The 20,588-nt window shown below is 59.1% G+C and overlaps 1 protein-coding gene across 7 annotated transcripts in view; it reads left to right on the top strand.

Moving 5' to 3' along the window:
- NAV1 (neuron navigator 1) overlaps positions 1 to 20,588 on the top strand; it is a 78,734-nt gene that overhangs the window by 16,727 nt on the left and 41,419 nt on the right. For 4 of the 7 annotated variants that reach the window (XM_075521992.1, XM_075521991.1, XM_075521988.1 and 1 more), the window contains exon 4: positions 1,273 to 2,010. In XM_075521992.1, the coding sequence (XP_075378107.1) occupies positions 1,273 to 2,010 (738 nt within the window). Of the gene's footprint in view, positions 1 to 1,042; positions 1,143 to 1,272; positions 2,011 to 20,588 lie in introns of those variants that run through there. The other 3 variants (XM_075521993.1, XM_075521995.1, XM_075521989.1) reach the window with 3 other exon arrangements.

Genomic DNA, 20,588 nt, shown 5'->3' with positions numbered 1-20,588 from the left:
AACAGCCCCCCCCAAACTCAGAGCATCTTTGGGGTGCCATAGGGTGGCTTGTGCACCCATCCCACCCCAGCAGCACCCTTTGGTGCAAAACACTCTTTTTTGGCACCCTTTGCTGTCCCATCCTGGCCAGGTTATTTCAGGGCTCCTCAGCGTCACCATGGGCTGAACCCCGAATCACGGGGGGGGGCCGTGCTGCCGTAGGGGGCCGCGCTGGGGGGCTCGCGCCCTCCCGGCTCCTTATCTCGGCAGCGTGGTGATGGGCTCTAATGCAATATTTTCCGGCGGTTGCCATGGCAGCCTGCGTGAGGTCACCAAATAGACTTAATTCACCCCTCCCGAGGGACGGGTAATTAATGAAAAATGATGATAACCAGATCCCGCTCCCCCTCTTTTTTCCCCCCCTTAATTGCCCCGGATCACTGGAGAGGCCCCCCTGGGTTCGGGGGCCACAGTGTCCCTCGGGGAGCTCCCAGGGCCACCCGGGGCCCCTCCTGCACCGTTTGGGGTGAAACGGGGAAGTTTGGGCCCCCCCGGGGCTGGGTGCGCGGTGTCGGGGCTGGGTGTGGGGACCGCGGCAGGCGGGACGGGGGGTGCTTCACGCACAGGGTGCTGGGGCGGGGCCCCCCGCTGCCTTCGCCCGCCTCCCAGCCGGCACCGGCACGTCCCCGCCTGCAAGGGGCTGCGGGACGGAGCGGGCAGGCTCTGGCCGCGGCGGCCATCGCCGGCTCGATGTGGGGCACAGCCCCCGCGGCACCCGGGGGGCGCACGCGGCACCGCGCCTGCCAGCTTCGCCCCTCGCCCCGGGGGTCCCGCAGCACCGCGGGGTCCCGCTCGGCCCCGCCGCCCCCGGGTCCCGTGCGGCCCTGCGGGCCCTGCACGGCCCGGGGTCCCGCTCGGCCCCGCCGCCCCCGCCCCGCCGCGCTCGGCGCTGCACGTCCCCGGGGGCGGCGCGCGCCCCCGCCTCGCCCCGCCCCGCGGCGCGCGCCCCCTCCCCTCCCTCCCCTCTCCCTCCCCGCCGCGGGCGCGCGCGCCGCGCCCCGCCCCCTGCCCGCGCCAGCCGGGCGCGGAGGAGGGCGGGCCCTTTGTGTTTGCCCCTGACATTCCGCTGGTTCGCGGAGTCCCGCCGGCGGCGGAGCAGCGAGGTGGGGCCGCGCCGCTCACCCCCCCCCCATCTCCTCCCCGTCCCGCTCCGCTCCGCCCCGCGCCGGCGGGGCGGGCGCTGACGGCTCTTCTCTCTCTGTCTCGCCCGGTGTGTTCTCGGTGCCGCAGCAGCAGCAGCAGCAACAGCAGCAGCAGCGCCCGGCGGGTTAAATGGTTGCAGCGCGGGGATGCTGGGGAGCAACCTCAAGAGCCTTCCCGACGTGGAGCTGGGCGAGGAGGAGCGCGGCTACCGGCGGGGCCCCGACGGCGGCGCGGTGATGCCGAAGCGGGCGAAGTCGGCGGCGGCGGCGGCGGGGCCGCGGGGCGCGGAGCTGCGCGTCTTCAAGGCGAGCAGCGCGGAGGGGCGGCTGCCGGCCGGCTCCAACCTGCGCAAGCAGAAGTCGCTCACCAACCTGGCCTTCCTCACCGACGCCGAGAAGAAGCGGCAGCTCTACGAGCCCCGCTGGAGCGACGACATGGCCAAGGCGGCGGCGACGGGGGCGGCGGCGGGGGGGGGCGGCCGGGGCGGCGGCGGCCCCCGCGGCCGGGAGGCGCCCGCCATGTCGCGGAGCCTGTCCCGCTCCGAGCACTCGCTGCTGCCGCCGCGCCCCGCCGGCCCCGCCAAGCCGCCGCCCGCCGGCAAGCCCAGCCGCATCCCCCGCGGGCCCTACGCGGAGGTGAAGCCCCTCAGCAAGGCCCCCGAGGCGGGCGGGGGCGGCGGAGGCGGCAAGTGCGACGACGAGCTGCTGGGCGGGAAGGGGCCGGCGGTGGCGGCGGGCGCTGAGGAGAAGCCCTACCTGAAGGTGGACCCCGAGCTGGTGGTGACGGTGCTGGGCGACCTGGAGCAGCTCCTCTTCAGCCAGATGCTGGGTGAGTGCGGCCATTGCGCCCCGCCGGCCTCGCCGTCAGGGGATGATGGGGAAGTGGCAGGAGTCCGGCTGCCTCATGCGTCGGGGGCTCCTGCCGCCCCCGGGAGGGACCCGCCGGAGGCCGCGTTGGCGTCCCCGGCGCTGGGGAGAAGGAGAAGGGACGCTGAGGGAGAAGGTGCCGTCGGCCAGCCCAAGGGCCGGCACACAGCCTCTCCTCGCCTTGGCTCCAGCCTCCTCACGAGGAGGAATGGCAGGTGGCAGTCGAGCTCGTCCTCCCCCACGTGTCTTTTTGGTCACCCCTTGCCTCTACACCTGGCCAAAGACGATGGAGGTTGCCCGGCCAGGTGCTGCAGCTGCTCCCTGCCATCGGGCTGGCTCGCCCCAGGGGTTGACCTTGGCCGTTCTCGCCGGGAGGCTGCCGGCGGAGGTGCCGTGCGTAGGGTCTGCGCCGCTGCCTGTGCTTTGGGCGGGAGGCTTCAAATGCAGAGCTCCTCCAAGGTCTTGGGCTCTGGCCCAGGAGGGTCCTCCAAGGATGCTGCCACAGGGTTCGCGTGAGCCGGTTTCAGCCTGTGGCTGCCTGCGTCTTGCTGTCCTGGTGGGTTTGAGCCTGCGTGGTTAAGAGCTCGTTGTGTGCATGGTGGGTTTTCATCAGAGCAACGAGTGCTGGCCCCCGGCACCGGCCGTGCCTTTGATCTTGGGACCTGCTGCCCCCCTTGTGGGCCACGGCGCTGCGTCTTGGTACAGGCATGCCCAGCCCTCGCATTTCCCTCGTGGCTGCATGCTGATCTCTAGGAAACCGCGGCAGCCTCCAGAGCCCTCTGCTTCCCACTGAAGCCTGCTCTCCCCTGCGTTGCAACTGGCAGCACCCGTGGGCTCGGCTGGGCAAGGACCACGGGGGGCTTGTGGCTCCAAAGAGCTCTGTTTGGTCTGGCAAACTGGCGTGAGAAGGTGGCAAACGAACTCTGCACAGCCGTCACAGTGCTCCTGGTGCCCGAGCTAGCCAGGTTTAAAGCCCTGGTGGTTGGTGGCAGGGGGGACCAGCAGTACAGGCAGGGCTGGGAGCCCTGGTGTGTCCAGTCCCTTCAAGTTCCCTGCCTGGGACCCCCTTTTAGGGGGCTAGGAGCTTCTCCGGCCCTTGGAGAGCTGGCTTGAGATGCCTTCTCCTAGCTGCATTGTGAGCAGAGCTCTGCTGTGGGGAGAAAGGGAAGAGATTCAGCCCAGCTGGGGACTGTGGGGGAGGTTTGGAGAGGTGGAGCAAGCTGGAGTGTGCCAAAGTCAGGCTCCCATAAAGCCGTGCTTGCTGAGTCTGGTTCTGTGCTGCACACCCTGCTGCTCCAGGAGCCTTTGGGGTGTCACAACCCCTGCTCCAGTACAGGGCTCTGGCACAATGTGCACCGGCGCGTGCTGGCATGCAGACGATCGCCCTCGGACCCCTTGCCGTTCACAGCCGTGGGAGCAGCAGTGGTGGTGTGCACCCTGCCTGATCCTCTCCCTGGCAGGGGTCTGCCCCAGCTGCTGGAGCATCCTGGGACTGCACAAGCAGCTCATAGAAAGCCACAGAGTGAGCTCAAGGTTCAATGTGAGGTTGGCCTTGCAGCAGGGGCTGTGGGGCTCAGGCTGCCCTGGTGCTCCCGCAGCTGGGCTCATGGACATCCATCTTCAGCCTTAATGCTGGCTAACACCAGATGCCATGGGAGCAGGGCAGGATTGCGGGAGGATTTGTCACTTATGGGACTAACAGATCTCCACCCACTGGTGTTGGCGTGCCTGGGGGGATTTCAGTGTTCCCCTGTGACGCTCTGCTCTTAGATGGGGGTTTCCTCGGCATCCCCAAGAGAAATTCTTGCAGCTTCCCTGAGGGTGCAGGACTGGCCTACGTGGGAGTGACTCCTGGTTTGTGGCAGTTGCTGGAGTACCAGAGATCCTGCCTGCAGGACAGGGACTTTTGCATGTGCTGAGGAAGACCACATGTTGTGGAAGTGCCCCCAACACCTGCTTTGGTTTCTGGGGTGGTTGCCTAGCCCCTGCCTGTGTCAGGGCCTGCTTCAGGGCCACAGGGCTGACCTTGACCTTGGGAGGTGTTGAACATCCCTTTGGACTGCACTTACTATCTGAAGGCTCGGTCAGCTGGCCCGTGAGGGCCAAACTCTGCTGAATCTGTCCTCTGAACCGCCTTGCTGTGTGTATTTGCTGAAATAGATAATTTTCCAAGATGTATGGACTGCCGGGCTTCCTGTGGTGGGGACTGAGGGCTGGTTGTCCAGTGTTGGGTGGGGACAACGCCTCGGGTGGACAGGGCAGGAGCTTAACCCTGCTGAAACATCCTGCTTTCCTTCCATGGGGCTGTACTTCTCACGTTGATGGGAGTTGGGCTGTTGAGTCATACCTACTTAACGAAGCCAGCCATGACCTGGCACATCCTTGACAGCCTGTGTGGTGGGGATGCCGACAGGAGCTTGGGGACGTGCAGAGGAGGGAGCAGTGTGACAGTGGTGGTGGCTGCTCCGTCACTTCATATGCAGCAGAACCACAGCTCGGGGTGCGTGAGCCTGGACACATGCTGAGCTTCTGGTCCTGACCCCTTTGCTTGTCATCTGGTGCAATCCAGGCAGATGAAACCTTCTCCAGGGGTGACAGTACCTTCCACAACCTGGCCTCTCAAGGGAGAGGTTGTTCCTGCAGTGGGGACGGACCCAGAAGGGACAGGATCCCACTTGCTCAGGAGAGTGGTCTTCACACCCTGCTAGGGCTGGCGAGTAGGGCCAGGAGAGGGGCTTTCTCCTGGTTGCTACAGGAGGTGCTTGGGAGGGAGGGAGGGTTTCTCTGCTGTTTTCATGAATCCTTTTGGCAAGAAACGTCAGCCTGAGCTGTTTGGCCATGTCTGCTGGAGGACACCCTATCAAGAGTGGCACAAGAAGACCCACAATCTTGGTTTGTGCTGGGACGAAAGAAGCGGGAGTTGCAGGGACTTTCAGCCTCTGCAGATCTTGTTGCCCTTGAACTGTTGACCTGTGTTGAAGAGCCTGTGCTGCCCCTGCCTAACCCGAGTTCCCTGCTCTGCCAGACACGCTGGCTTGCTGAGACCTTGCGTGTCTTTGGTCTCCACACCTGAGTTCTCATCCCCACCTCGTGCTCCTCCTGCCGGAAGCACTCCCAAGCCTCTGCTGGCCAAAAATACAGTTTATTTAGTAGTGGCCAAATGTTACTTCTCATTTGGTTGCTGCCGCTGTGTCATCTGTTTGATGACACCGAAGCCTTTGTAGAGCTGCTGCAGATGTAACCATGTTTAAAGCAGAGCAGCCCGCGCAAGACGGGCGAGGTCACTGGGACACAGCAACCACATGTGCTTTGTAGAGGCTATTTCCATCATCCAAATTATACATTTCACATCAACCAAAGACCAAGGCTTCTCATCAAAGCTGGCTGGCAGCTGGGGTTGGTAATTACACCAGTGCCCGGCCACGGCATGAAGGATACGGAGGGCGCGTGGCCAGCATGGTGGAAGAGCTTGCTGTACAAAGCTCACCGTGCCCATCTCCGTGTGCGGTGGACAAGGGTGTGCAGGTGCAGAGGCACATACGGGCTGCATGCGAGTTCGTTAGCACTGTGGTGCGGTGCCCAGTGTGATTGGGGACCTCTAGGTAAGTGCAGCAGAGCACCCCTGAGATCCTGCAGTTTTTGCAGCCATTTCCTTGGCCATCTTTTGCTGTATATGGTGCCTCTTAAGTGGCTGCTAATTCGCATAAGCAAGTAAGCTGCTGGTGTTGCATGGGCCAGAGCCCAGGCGGACACACTTGTGATCCCAGGGGAGACGGTGTTCCCTGAAATACTCGGTGCAGGAGTCTTTGCAGCCCAGCCAAACTCTGCAGGTGCAGCTTTAACCCGTCTCAGTCGTGCAGCCATCAGCTGGCAGCGGGTGGGCAATGCCATCCTTCCCTGGATGGCCAAGCGGGGATGTCCTCGCTGGGCAGCATGTGCCTGTGGAGACCCGGTACCTCCATGGTGCCGATGCACAGGCAGGGCAGACCCCAGCTATGCTGGGGCTGGCGGCTGGCTGGGCCCTGGGTGCCAGCAGCCTGTCGGTGGTGGGGAGGAGAGCCAAGGGGCTGGTATGGGCAGATGGCCTCTTTGAAGGGCAGGAGCTTCACGTCGCATCTGAGTGTGATTGGTTTAAAAAAGAAAACACAGCACAGGAAAGACGCTTGCTGGTGCCTGACATGTCCTGTGCGAGCACATTCCTGGCTCCAGTGGAGATGGGCTCACCAAAGTATCCCTTCCCAAGGAGATCCCCTCCTGATGACCATCCTTGCTGGCCAGGCACGTGGTATGGGATTAAAAGGAACACCTCTGCCCCATGGCATTCCTACCTCTGTCCCACAGTGTTCCTGGCTGTTTAATTAGGTGCTAACAGGCCTGTTGCAGTGCTGTGCAGCAATAGCCAGGCTCTCTGGCAGGAGACCATAAGGAGGTCAGAGACCAAGTAGCTCTTCACAGTGATGGGATTGGGTTATTGCCTCGTAAAGCGGTGCGGCTGTCCTGATATCGCTGTCATGCTAACGCTATTTCTCTCTTAAGGCCCCAGTGTGACAGTGCCCGTGTGCGAGGTCATTGGGGTGGGGATTTATTTCCTTCTGGCCAAAGAGCTGGACTCCTGTGTTTGGGGTAGGGGTGAGGAGAAAGGGGAGAGGTACGTGGTCGTGTTGCTGCTTCCAGCCTGCTCCTGGGAGCTGACAGCGAGTAGTAGATGTCTTCTCTCTCCGGCTGAGATGGCTGCAATGACTGGGGAGAAGGTCTAGAAACGTGACCTGAGGGCCCCAGAGCTTTCTGCTGAAGCTGTTTGGGATGTGCCATGTTCCCAGTGATAATGGCAGTGCAGAAAAAGTGCTAAAAAAAAAAAACAACCCAGATTTGTCTTTCAAAATTTCCCATGGAAAAGTAGCAGAGCAAACACTTGAAGGCAAAAATATCTGGGGATGCACTGCTGAAACAAATTCCTCTCCCAAAGAGCCTGAAAACTGCTGTTCAAATGGGGCTTTCCCAGTGACTGCCTGTGTCTTGCCCCCAAATCTAATGTTTGTCCACTGAGAACATATGTAAATGAATGCAAAATTGTATGCGATTCTGGAAATGCTATTTGGGATCTGCTGGTGGGATGTGACCACAGTGGGGCCTGGGCGATGTCCCCTCAAGGCCTTGCCATCCCCTGAGAGCAACTGCTGAGGGCTCCTGGGATGGTTTGCTCTTGCAGAAGCAGGCCCATGGGTCCTGCCTGGTCCAGGTGCCTTGTGAGCAATGTGCTTCCAGCTTGGGTGGCACCTGGGGAACTGGTGGCAGTTCTGGGTCCTGGAGAGTTCCTTCCTGATGCCTGCTGTCCCCAGCTTTGCATTTTTGGCTTCTCATGCTGCGGCATGTGTCTCTGTGCCCACAGCCCTTCCCTGGCACAAGTCCCCTCTGCCATCTCCCTGTTATGTCCGTTTTGGTTACCAGCTCATTGCCTTCCTATGCAGCTTCTTGTGGTGCCAGACAACAATTTCCCTGGTCCTCCCTGCCCGCTCTCACTCGAGCATCCGAGGACAGCACTTGGCTGATGCTTATGTCCACTGCACAGGGGAGGATTCGTTCCAGCTCAGTGCGGAGCCAGAGCATACACGCTCCGAGGTGTGTAACCTGTGAGTGACGCCAACCTCTAGTGCCAGCCCGACTGCTGTGGCCAGCGTGTGCCTCCCGGCTTGCCTGGCTGAGCCACGGTCCTGCCTAGGGGTGACCAGGCAGCTTTCTGTAGGGCTGCAGTCTCAATGCTGCTTGCCTGGTTTTGTGGTGTCGGGTGGACCTGCTGACACGTCCTCAGAATTGGCCACTTGTCTGGTCCAGAGTATCCTTTGTGCCACTGTGCATGTGGCATTTGGTGCCCTGCGTGCATGGTGGCAGCAATGTCCCAGGGCCATGCGTGTGTGCAGTGTTTCTGGTACTGGTGGCAGCTGTGGTTAGAGCCTAGCAGTGAAGCTGCTGAGTCTGGATCCACTTGCTGGGTGGAGCAGGGATGGCTCCATCCTTCAGAGGTAGCTTAGTCCTTGTCCTCTCCAGGCTTCGCACCTTGAGGGTGTCTTGTACGGAGCTGTGGGGACACAGGGTGTGGGAGATCAGATACAGTGCGATTCTGCCATATCCCCTACCCTGCAAAGTCATGTCCTCCTCTGGGCACATGAAGCAGCTCTCCTGGGGGAGCCAGGGGAGGGGTTGCTGGTTCTCCGGCTGGGAGGTGGTGAGCTCAGGAAGGCAGGGTACGTGCTAGGCAAGGAGCCGGCCGGGGAGGCTCGGTGCTGCCTCGTGGTGGGGTGGAGGGGCGTGGGGTGAAGGGGGAGCGGGGCTTTCCCACGCTGCTGCATTGCAGCTCAGAGCCGGGGAGCCGAGCACGGAGGGGAGCTGGGAAGGCAGGGGATGCTGCATTGCAGGGCTGAGATTAGAAACTGTGCAAATGGAGATGTGCCTGTGTCAGGGCGGGTGTGACACTGAAGAGCAGTGCCCAGCACACCCGCTGATCTGCTTGTCTTTCCTCTAATCCATTTCTTCCACGTTTTGTTTCGCTCGAGCGTTTCTTTCATTCCTTACGCTGTTATTTGTCTTGTCCAATTGAGGCAGTAATGTACTTTTTATTAATTCAGGAGAAGGGCTGAGATTCATCTCCCGCTGGAAGGAGCTGCTGGAATCTGTGTAGGGGAGCTTAGCACAAGCGCAGCGTGGCTGGGCACGACGTTTTCCTCCCTCCTTGGAGCAGCCTTGCAGCAGGGAGGTGGCTCGAGAGCCTCGTGGCCCCAGCACAGGGGCCAGCGCGGCATGTGAGCTCCCTGGAGGTGCTGCATGGGCAGACCATGGGCAGGCACGTGCCCCCGCGCTGCCCAGCAAAATGCAGGCGCGTCCTGCAGCAGGGACACGTGCCTCCACCTTTGTGAACACGTGAGCGCGCCAGTGCTGTAGGGAGCACAGGGTTTTCCACAACTACCTGGTGTAGGCACCGGTGACGCTTACTCACTCCACATCCTTCTTCGGTTTCGTGTCAGCCTTGTTATCTCTGTCCTAGAGCCCTCTTGCTCATCAAGGGGTGAGCGCTTTGCAGCCCTCCCCTGGCCAACGTACCTGCAAGGGTCTGGCCTGAAGTATCCCCCTGAAATTACAGAAGGAATTTATGACAAATCCAGGAGTTAGTTTCTGAAGATGTAAAGGCAGGGCTGCTCTGTCCTCGTGTTTTGCCCAAGCTGGATCTTGCCCAATGCAGTGCTGGTAAGGAGGGGATAGTGAGCTGGCTGGGAGGGACCTTCTAAAGGGCACCCAGGAGGTGACTTTCAGTCAGGAACTGTAATTGAGGGGTTTGTGCCACACTCACGAAGCCGTGGTTCCCTCGGCAGGTTGCGAGCCTGATTTGCAGCTGCAGGTGACGTGGCGGGAGGGCTGGGCTCCATGCCAGCTCCGTTGGCTCACCAGCCAGTTGGCTGGGTTTGGCTGTGGGATGGGAACCTCTCCTGCTCGGTGAGCTGGATGGATGGCTCGTGGCTGAGGTCCTCTGCAGCTTGTTGAAGCTGCTGGAGGTTGTGATCGTTCTCGTGCGATCCAGGAAAGTGGGAAGAGCCGTGCTGTGGGTGCTGAAGCCTGCGGTTCGTGAGCTGGAGAGGTAAATGTAATAACTGCAGCGTGGCAGAGGGGCAGCACCATGCCTTTAGCACCAGGGAAAGGCTGAACCGCTTTTATTTCTAGTGCCAGCCTCGCTGGGTGCCAGCCTGTGTGGTTTGTGATCTGGGGTTGCTGCATGTCCCAACTCTGCACATCTTGTGCAAGGTTGTGTCACCAAGTGTGACAAAGCTGGCAAAGAGACCCTGCAACCAGACAAGCTTCTTCAATAGCACCCTTATGAAGTGCACAGTCTTGGCCAAACACAGTCCTTACTGGCTCTACTAGGAGCCCAGACTGGCTAAAGCTGAGCTTTTGTGAAGCTTACACCTCTGTGCCTTTTCGGTGGGACTGAAACGTCCCCAATGCCGGTGCTGCCCCAGCCCTTGCACTGAGCAGCCTGGCTCTCCCAATTCAGCGAGCAGCCGTGAAGCACGTTCAAAGCTGCGACTCAGGTACGGCTCCGTCGCCGGCTATTTATAGCCGTGTGAGCTTTCAGCATAGCCGCGGGCTGAGAATAACTCACTGATGAGACACTTCTCAAAATCACGCGTCCGTTGCCCATGCGCAGCACTATCGTCTCAGGCTTCCCACATGTCGGCGTAGGGTATGCCTTGGTCCTGTGCCAGCCCGGATCGACACGAAAAGGAGTTTACCCTGGCATTTTTTCTAGCCTGTGGGGTCAGCTGGTTTGTCGTGTCACGGCTGCGCAGCCCTGTCCTCGGCAGGACGCTATCAGCCTTTTGCAGGGAGCATGGTGAGGTCCCCTTCAAGTGTAGGCACAGTTTGGGCTCCGTAAAAACCCACCCCATGGAGAGCAGCCCTTCCCTTTCATAGCTCGGTATGTGGGGAGATGCGGGTGCTGGCAGGGAGGGATGTGCTTGGGGAGCAAGGCAAAGGAACCTGCTATTCGGGCTGGGACCTGTGATGTTGAAACTCATCTCTTTAACGAACCCCTCAGGCTGGAAGCATTAGATGCTGTCGGGCTGTTTCCAGTTCGCTTTATCTCTGACTTGGCATTATATTTCCAAGCTGATGCAAACAAGTGGAAGAATAGATAGCAGCTAATTCACATTGATTGCTGTGGCGTGGGAGCTCCCCAAGGTGAGCTGAGACTGGCAGAAGACACGCTGCGGGCCATTTGATGGGGCGAGCACGTCCCTCCCCAGCTGGTTCCCGGTGTGGTGCTGCAGGGGACATGCTGTCAGCCTCGCAGGTGCCTGCTCCCACATCCCTAGGCTTCTCCCGGCCTTGGTGGCTCAGAAGCTGGAGAAGGCTTTGCCGGGGCGAGTACAGCGTCATGAACAAACCCGGCGGCAGTGGAGCCGGGCAAGGCAGGGGTGTTTCAGCAGGCTCCGAGGTGGGAGCACTGCTTTGCAGGAGTGAGGACAACCGAGTCTCCCCCCCCCCCCCCCCCCCCCCGTTAAAACCCCCACGTTGACAGATTGTGGCTGGGACCTGGGACTGTCTGGCTCTGCCAGGGCAGGACCAACGTGTGACCATGGGTGCTGCGGCCACCACAAGTGCAGGACCCATGGCCACCCAGCTGTGGCCTTTTGCAGCCACCTTGCCTTTAGCCTCCTGACTTTCACTGCACCAAGGGAGTGATGAGGAGACAGCTCCAAACTCCCAATGTGCAGAGCAAAAGCAAGGGAAATAATGAAGTTCAGCTTCCTCCCCATCCCAGCAGGGAAGACAGACAGACAGCGTCCTGGAAACGTCACTGCTGTGAGCCTGGAGAGGCGTGTGCCAATTCCCAAGGAGTTGGCCTCGTGCCGCAGCCGGGCTTCACTGGACTTGATGTGGCTGCAGACCGAAAGGTGGGAGTGAATTGAGTCTCGCTCTGTTGGTGCTTGGTGTGTTGCTTTCCTGACCCGCTGGGCTGGGGAAGATGAGGCTGCTGAAGGCAAGCAGCAGTGGGGAGTCGATGGGACAGTCCATGGGCTTTTCTCCAGTGCTGCTCCAGCTGCTGCCAGGCGCCATGGAAGATGGCTGCCCTGCCCTCCTGTGCCTCCCACAGACCCCAGGTTCATTTAAAAATGTAACAAAAACCCTTCCCGTGAACTGGAGTCACGCTGGACAGGGTGCATTGCACCTTGGGATGGACAACGACGAGGGGTTCTGGGAGCAGAGGTGCCAGTGCGCGAGGGACCTGTTGGCTCCTGGTAGTGGTGGTTTCTCTCCCAGACAACATGCATGCAGACTTGGCGTGGGGTTAAAATCCCTCTCGGCCTGCAGAACATGTTGTGTGATTGCTGTCCAAGGGGAAGAACCAACATTTGCCTGACTCCCAGCCGCAGACCTGAGTCTTTTGTGCCTCAGGCTGTACATAGCTGGGGGCTCACAGATCATCAGCGTGTTGTCTTTTGGCAAATTCCATTTTGATGGCTCACCCCAGGTTGATTTGAGGCTGGATATATCACTGTCTGGACCTCCTGTCTCCCATTGTTGCGTGGTTAAGTGCGCCCAAAAAGTGGCTGCATCCTGACCCCGTGGGGAACAGCAGCACCCAGACAAACCCCAGACCTCCTGCTCCGCAGTCCTGCGCCGGCGGTGCTGCAGGCACAGCTGTGATGGGGCAGCGAGGGTTCCTACATGGCGTCTCAGCCTTTCTCCCCAGGACTTTGCCCTGTGTCGGAGCACAAGAGGCACAGCCCATCGCGCCGCCGTCCCCAGCCAGCACAGCTGCAAGGAGCTCTCACAGCCTGACAGAGCTACAGCAGCCCTGCTGCTGTTCGGTTTTACCTGGGAGACCAGAATGTCCCCCAGTAGTGTCAGGGATGCAGGAGGGACAGAACTGGTGTCCTTCAGTACTCCAGGCTGAGCACAGCAGCAGTTTGGGGACTGATTTACCAGCAGACCGAGACCCTCCTTCCTTGCTGGCAAGAACATCTGGAAGAGGGCAGACGCTCAGGCAGCAGCACCTTCAGCCATCTCATTTTCATTTCCCTGAACCCTTTTAGCTGTGCTTTTGCTGCGCTGTGCCAAACAGCGTCCCGGTGCTGCTGGAGCACTAATATCCATCATCCGGCCGCGGTCTGTAGAGCGCTCAGAATTTTTTTGCTATTTTCAGTTAGTTTTCCAAGTTGAGCTTATTGGCTCATGGGCATCTGCTCCCAGATGGAGAACATGTGGCCGGTTCCTGCAAGGGGCGGGGAACAGCCCCACTCATAAAGCAGCATGGGGGATGAGCGAGGGAATCTCTTCCTGGAGCCTGTGAGATGCTTTTGGGGCTGTGCAGAGCGGGGCCTGGAGGTTGGGATTTTAAAGCTGCTCCGAAAACCCTCTGCAAGCAGAATTTGCGTGGCAGTGTTGCTGGCAGTGGGAGGTCGCCTCCCGTCAGATAGCTTATTAGTCACGGGGAAAGTACGGTAACCTGGGGGCAGGATTAGATCTCCGCTCAGCTGCTGTTTGCACTGCTGTGCGTTTCCCAGCCCTGCTTACTTTTGAAAGCGAATAGCAAGTAATACATTTTCTGGGGTGATTTCCTCGGCAAATAGTCATTGTGCTAAAACTGGTGAAACTCTTGGGGTTCCTGAAAACCTCCCTGTCTTGAAGAGGCTGCATGAGCTCTTACAAAATGTAGCGGCACGCAAGGAGAAGAGAAACCCAGAGCTCCAAATCAAAAGTAAATTTGCAAAGCAGCTTTTCCAGCCTCGCATTCCCAAGCGGAGTGTGTTAACGCGTACAATGCTGCCGTGCTGCTTTCCAAAACCAGCCACTCCACAGCAGTGACCAGCGGGGCGAAGCCACGTTCCCTTTGCTCTGCTCTCGGTTTGCTCATCGTTGCGGTCAGGGGGCAGAGGTGCTGATTTGTTTTGTTGCTAAGATTCTCGTTCCCTTTGTGGGAATAAAGCAAATTTTGTTTGGTTGAGATTCTCTATAGCTTCAAAGACAAATCAAATCTGGGTTGCCAGCTTCTTTTTGTATTGCAAGAGATGCCTGTTTTCCATCCCAAACCATCCATGTTTTGCAGCTCAATAGCACATCCTAGACAATGGCTTTAGAAATCAGACGCCTGCATTTTGGACCCATAGTGCTGAGGCAACGCCAAGCAACGCACGGGGTGCCAGAATTCGTGCACATGGGGAGAGAGAAGAAGGAGGAAGAAAAACTTGCTCTGATGGGATGTTTCCAAGGAGATCATGGTAATGATCTTCCATTTCCATATAGCTTTTCATCCCCTTGCGGAGTGTTCTCGCTCGTAAGCAGACGTTACGCGCGTCCTGTGCAGAGAGTGCAGCAGCTGTCCTTAAAATGCACGTTCTAGTGGGGAAGCTCTGGCACTGTGGAGTGGGATCAGCCTGAGGTGGGAGCAACCCCTGAAACTGCAGGGATGCTCGGGGACACAGGATGTCCCTGCTCCTTCGGCAGCACCCTGTAGTATCTGTGGCCGCTGGGCACGGCACACTGGTGTAGGGAGTGACCTTGCCGCTGAGTAATGCCATCTGGGTACGTCTCAATCCTTCCCCAAATCAGTGTCGTGTGCGGGATGTGCCTCACATCAACCACTGTCCAGCTCAGAGCTGTACCATGGCCGGACACACTCTGGCACTTGGCTCGTCGGAGCAAGAGCCCTCTTATGAGCTGTTCAGTTCTCTGTGAGCTCAGCTGGGAGGAGCAGCTGGGGTTTACGGTCAGTGCCGGAGCGGGCTGCGTCCCACACCCACACACAGGGTGGTTTTCCTGGCTCATCTGTCCCTTTTTCCCTCGTTGAGGCTGGCTGCTGTGCTGGGGGAGACGCGTTACCCAGGGAGGATTGCAGAGCTCTGCAGAGGGTCAGCTGGGCCGCATCTGCCACTGAGGGTGTGCGGGAGGTTGGTTAATACATGATATTCCCTCGTCCTTCTGAGCGCCTCTCGCTTTCCAAGAGGAGGAAGGAAAGTCTGGAGCGCTGCTTCTCCCCTGCGCAGAGATGGGTTTGCAAAAGCCACAGTTTCTTCCGCCTTTTTTTTTTTCTTCCCTCTTTTCCTGCCCCGGAATTTTTCCCTGGCCTGATGAATTTTTAAACAAAAACATGGTGAGGAGAGAACAGGAGAGAGGGGGAAAACCCGGGAGAGTTCACAGGGAAAAAAGTCAGTTTTCAAAACCAGAGTGATTTCAAGTGGAAGAGAAAGTTTAGGGTGTGTTTTTAATTTTAAAATTCCAACTAATTTTAAGTCACTTTATTGACAGGAGAAAATACCTTTCCTAATGCTCTTTTTAATAAACCCCAGTTTTACAAGCAGAAAAATGGTTGAAAAATACCACGGAAATATGAAAGTAAAAGGCAACTGCAGTACCCTTTGATTCCTCCCTTGCCATGTTGTGGGTCGGTGCTCCCCAGAGGTGGGGGGCTGAGGCTGGGTGGGGGAACAGACTCCCCTGCAGATGCCTCCGGGTGCTTGTCCGTCTGTCCACAGGGGATGGCAGTGTCTGTCACCTGTATGCAGTGGCTTTGCGGATGTGGACAGATGTGGTTCCTTGCCTGTTCATGCAGGGTGCTGAGCAGAGGCAGGGCTTTGGGTGCAACAGGCCAGAATTCGGCCCAAATCGGAGCCCTCTGGCTTTTGCCCTCCCGCTGGAGGACCGTCTGCTTAGCGCTGAAGAAGGTGAAGAGGCAAGAGGGAACACGGGGATGGAGCAAGGAGGTGAAGGCAGGTGAGGGGGGATGGCTTGTGTGGCTGAGCATCACCAGGGAGCCCAAAATCTCGTCACTGGGAGGGCTTGTCCTGCTCCATAAGCCGGGTTTATGCCCGGCGTTGCTGCTGGCACTTCCCGTACTTCTGACCTGCAAAAGGCCTCCGGAGGGTTTGCATTGGGATGTAGCCGTGAGTTACCATGGACACCTTTCTGTGCCGTGCTTCATCCCCTGCAGAAATCTTCCCTCGCCATGTCCCACCGACGCCGAGGTGAGGTGGTGGGAGCCATTGGAGACGGGCTGCTCTCGCTGCTCTGGCTCGGGTTGGGCTGGTTTCTCACAGCCGTCAGCTTGGCAGGTAGATTGTTATTAGAAAAACAGCTTAAATCCATTGCCTTTAAATTTTGCAGAGCAGAGAGATCTCCTAGCAGATCTCATTGTGTTTCATACTGGAGCAGAAAAAGAAACATTTTATGGTAATTTTTTCAATGACTTTCCAATTTTTTTTTTTTCTTGGTAAACTGTCTGCAATCACTTACAGTGTTCCTGAAGGGATTAATTACTCGCTGGAGCTCATTGTGTGTATTTCATATTCAGAACTGTTGGATGCGATGCCTGGCTTGGATCGAGTGAGGGGTCACATGGTGTTTCTTTTTTCATCCTTTTTCCCCTGTTCTGTTTTATCTGTCAGGCTCCTGGTGTGAGCGCTCCCAGTTGCCGATTCGGTGGTCGCTCGGTCGATATGCCGCACGTGATCACAACTGACTTCCCTGCTCCACACTCCTTTGTCAGGGGGAAGCGCAGCCAGAAGAAGACAAATCGCTTCCTTGTTTGAGTGACTTTTGGCTGATGCTTTCCCCCAAGCTGTAGTATTGGCTTGGCTTTTCCTGCAGCGGTCGTGGCTCTTGGCTGTGCATCGTCAGTGCTTGGACAGGCCCCTGGAGCAAATTTGGGGAGAAGAGCTCAAAGTACATTGCAGCGCTGCTTCCCACGGTGGAGAGGGCTTGTTCAGTGCAGGCAGCCATTGCACGGAGGTGGGACATCTTAGAGGGGATAAATCCTGACTGCAGTGGTGCCGGAGACCCCACCGTGCCCTCCTCGGAGGGTCGCATCCCTGGGAGGGCGCTGCCTGCGGCCGAGCCGTGTGCTTGGCACTTCAGTGGCGCGGGGAACGGCATTGTCTCCAGCTCGGCGGGGGGGATCCCAAACCGTCCAAGCCAGGGTGTGTAACTCGGCATGCTTAAACGGTTCCTGCAGCATGCAGGAGATGGAGGCTTGTCGCTGTGCAGGGGTTTGGAGGCGAGCGGCCACTCTCCTGTTTAACATCCGAGCGAGCTGATGTGCCTGGGGGCTCACGGCCGCTGTCACCGCACGTCACTCAGCCCTTGGTGTTGGCAGGTGTGTGGTGAGGGCGGTGGCGGGAGCTGGCACACGGTGGAGAGCTGGGATGCTCCACTGAAATCCCTCCTGTCGGTGCCGATGCCTTTTTCAGACCGTTTTCTGCCCTGCCTGTCCCTGGCACCGACAAGCCCACAGTAAAACTTGGACTGGCAGGGTGGAACAGCAGTTCTTTGCATTGAGTCCTAAAGCATGTCAGAGTCCCTCCCCTCGCTGTAATGCAGGTGATGGATTTGAGGTGAAGAGCACCCTTCCTCCATGCCATCCCCCAGCCCCACTGGGGCACCTGGGCAGGGGTGCTGTGGGCTTTGGGGTCCTGGGGAGGACAGCAGGGACTGCGTGGCGGCTCCCACGGCGGTGGCACAGAGCTTTCTGTCCCAAGCACCCCTTCCCTCCTGCAGCACACCCAGATTTCCTGAAGGAGAGAGGATCTTCCTTCTCTGCAAATCACTTTGCTGGGAAAAATGCAACTGCTGCTCAAGAAAACCTTTTCCCAGTGGTGGGGACCCACCGAGGGCAGTGCGAGAGGTGGAGCAGGTCTGGCAGCAGCCGGAGGACAGCGTGGGTCCTGCCGCCGAGTGCATTGAGCCCTCGCCCCTGTGCTCCCAACAGGGAACATTCAGGGCTAAGAATAGACTACTCGTACACATCCCTCTCCCTCTGAAGGGTGCTCAAGGCGCTGTGCAGCAATTAAAACAAGTTCATAATAATATCGCTGGCAGAGCAGCAGCATGGACTCCGGAGCTGGTGGAGGATTTGGCGGTGCTGAGGATGGATGGGGGGAGACCGGTGCTGCTGACCTCCCCGGCGGACACCCAGCATCTCCCCAGCAAGGGCATGCGGGGCAGCGCTGTGAGACGGCAGGATGAAACCCTGGGTGTCATTGCAGCCCCTGTGCCAGGTGTGGGGCTGCAGGAGGAGCAGGGTGGAGGGGGCTGCAGGATGGGGAGAGGTGCATGGGGCCAGCACTGCTTCCGGCTCGGGTGAGGGGAAGGCACCTTCCCGGGGCAGGTCCGGAGGAGGAGATAATGGTGCCGGCAGAGATAATGCCAGCGTTCACGGGGCGGGCAGCTTGCTGCTGGGTGAGGCAGGGGTGCGATGCTCTGTCCTCCCTTACTGCAGCGGGGGGTGGCCCTGGGGGAGCAGGCACAGTGGGCAGGAGAGCGGGGTTCACCTGCACTAATTGGGGTCAGCCCAGCCTTTTCACTGAGTTACCGGGATGCCTTGTCCCACCTCTGGGCAGGGACCCCGGAGCTGCTGGTTCCTGTTGGCTGCATGGGGAGTCAGGGGGACGGATGAACGCAGGATCTCAGTGTGCCGCTGTCAGCCCCTTGGTGTACTCTTCCAGCAAACCTCCTGCCGCTCGCTGTGTGCCAGTTTGTCTTTGGGAGAGCGTAGCGGGTTTGCTTCGGGATGAATGTCACCTGGGCAGCGTGCTGCTGATGGGGTGGACCAAAGGGACCCTGAAACGTGCAATGTGCGTGTCAGTCCTCAGCCCCGCCTGGGTTGCTGTGGCAGATGCTGCTATGATTTTCAGGGGGTGAATCTTGCCCTAGTGCCTGGTGGGACCAGCACCCCCCTGGCACCCCGCCAGCTGGCAGCGCTCACCCGCCCCACTGCTGGGGGACCGCAGGTGGAGGGAGACCCTAAGCCTTGCGGGATCCCGGTGATCGTATGTGCAGCGGACTTGTTTCCGGCTCTCAGCAGGCTGCTGTGCCCGGTGCCAGAGTGAATTTGGCACCTGGCCCTCCTGCGAGGCTGGGGCGGGGGGGAGAAGAAAGGCTGAACCCTCCCTGCTGCCCGCGCCGCAGGCAGGAGATTTAATTACCCCTGTGCTCGCACAATGGCCGTTTATCTCCGGGAGCAAAACCCTGGTAACCGTCAGGGCAGAGCGTGAAGGACTGATGAGAGGGTGTGCGGGAAGGGCGCCGGGGTCGCGTGCAGGCACTTCCCTTCCCATTTCCAGGGCTTTCCATGGTAATGGCTCCTATTTTCCTCCGTTGTTAGGACGTCACTCACACGCAGCTCGAACGACATCTGTCAAAACATGTCCCCCCTGTCCTTGGGGCTCCTCGGGAAGAGGGATCCGTTGGCCCCGTAATGAGCCTGACATCAATTAATCATCAGCCTTAAAAATTAGCATCGTGGCAGTACACGTTGGAGGGAAACGATTCCCCAGATGGAAGCAAAAATAGCCTCGGTTATCTCCCTCCTCCCGCGGGAGGTGGCAACAATAGACCCACTAACGAGCCTGGAACTCATTTAAGCTGGGTTTGCTCCCTGGGGCTGGGGGAGCCCAAGGTGTGCTGCCTCCTGCCCTGGCTCATCTCTTGGGGTGCTCTTGGGGGATCACCTCGTGCAACAGCTGATGACCTTCCCTGGGGTCTGGTCCTGCCCATCATGGGCTGGCGTCCCCTGGGCTTTGCAGAGAGCCCAGGGTGAGCTCGCAAGCAGTGAGCCCCTTCCTGAGGCTGAGGGTTTGGAGGAGAGCAGCACCGCAGCGTCCTCGGGCAGTGCGGGTGGGCCAGGATCAGGGTTCAGCCAGTGCCTCAAGGACATGGCCTGCTCCAGGCGGGCTGTCCCTTGCCCCTCTCCAGGGTGGCAGCTCTGAGCAGCGCCAGTGCTCGTGGCAGCTTGACGAGTGCCCTGCCAGCTCTGATATTCAGGAGCTCAGCAATGGGCTGGAGGTCTGCAGAGACCCCCTGTCTGGGAGGTGACCTGGGCACCTTCCCTGGAGGTTCACGGTGACCTGGTCTTTGTGCCCGTGCCATGCTGGGATTTTCCATGCTTGGAGCTTGCTCTCCCTTGCTCCCAGGTGAGCTGTAACCTGAGTGAACAGCTCTGCCGCCCGTAGTCCCCTGCAACTTTGGTTTCCTACCCCTGTTACTTGGTGAGGTGAAGAGCCACTGCCTTCCTCCAGCACCGGCTGCATTTTGGGTCCATCTTGGTGGCTCTGATAAGCAGCTCTGCACAGAGCAGCTCTGCAGGCTGCGGCTGGCAGGGGAGCCGGAGAGGACATTTTGCATTCTTGCTGGAGGCGCACGAGGGCTCTTTGGCTGATCTGGTGATGGACAGACAGACCAAGTGTCTACCAGAACCCAGCTGAGGCCGGGGAGAATTGTGTTTGCAACGCATTGCTCTGCACAAAGCTCGCAGTCACAAGGCGAGGGGGACAAAAGGCTCCCTGTTCGCTCCGTCCCAGTGGGTGCAATTCCAACAGTTAAAAAGCAAATGTGAGTTGTTTGTCTCTGTGAATATAAAGCTTCCCCAAGCATGGCCGTATTCTGGCTGGGAATGGGGAGTTTGGCTCCACTAATGACTCTGTTCTCCCTGCGAAACAGAGCCAACTCGAGCCAAGAGCTGCCCAGCCGGGCCCTTCCCTGCTGGCCCTGGTACGGGGACGTGGGCTGAGGAGGGGACAGGCTCCTGGGTCTGATAAACGCCCTTTCAGCAAGGCCTGGGTGCCCGGCAGAGAGCAGCGGGGGGGGATGAGCATGGGGACCTCTGCCTGGTGTACCCAAGGGTGACTGCCACCCGTGAGCATCCTGCCAGCGCCCGGGATCCTCTCCCGTGCCCAAGGAGTTCAATGTCCTCAGCAAAAGGGAGCCCCAGGCAGGGCGGGCTGGCTCCCTTGGGTTGTCAGATCTGCTCATTTGGGGCATCTGACTGTGAGTCCGAGGGCTGCTGTCACAGATCGGGGGGCTCTTGAGTTGTGTCACTCCTTACCTGAGTTTGAGTGGCTGCCCTGCTCGTGGGAAGGCCTGTGAATCCCCACGGTGCTGGGTTTTCACCTGGGTTTTTATTCCTGGAGAAGAAAGAGGATGGGTGCACGTGGCTGGGGGTGCAAGGGTGCAGGGCGTTATACCGGTGATGTGCCCAGTCCTGGGCAGCCCAGTTGT

This window comes from Mycteria americana, chromosome 20 (assembly GCF_035582795.1).
Source record: "Mycteria americana isolate JAX WOST 10 ecotype Jacksonville Zoo and Gardens chromosome 20, USCA_MyAme_1.0, whole genome shotgun sequence".
Lineage (NCBI taxonomy): Eukaryota > Metazoa > Chordata > Aves > Ciconiiformes > Ciconiidae > Mycteria > Mycteria americana.
The sequence above is the reverse complement of the archived record's forward strand: the minus strand, read 5'-3'. Positions and strand labels throughout refer to the sequence as shown.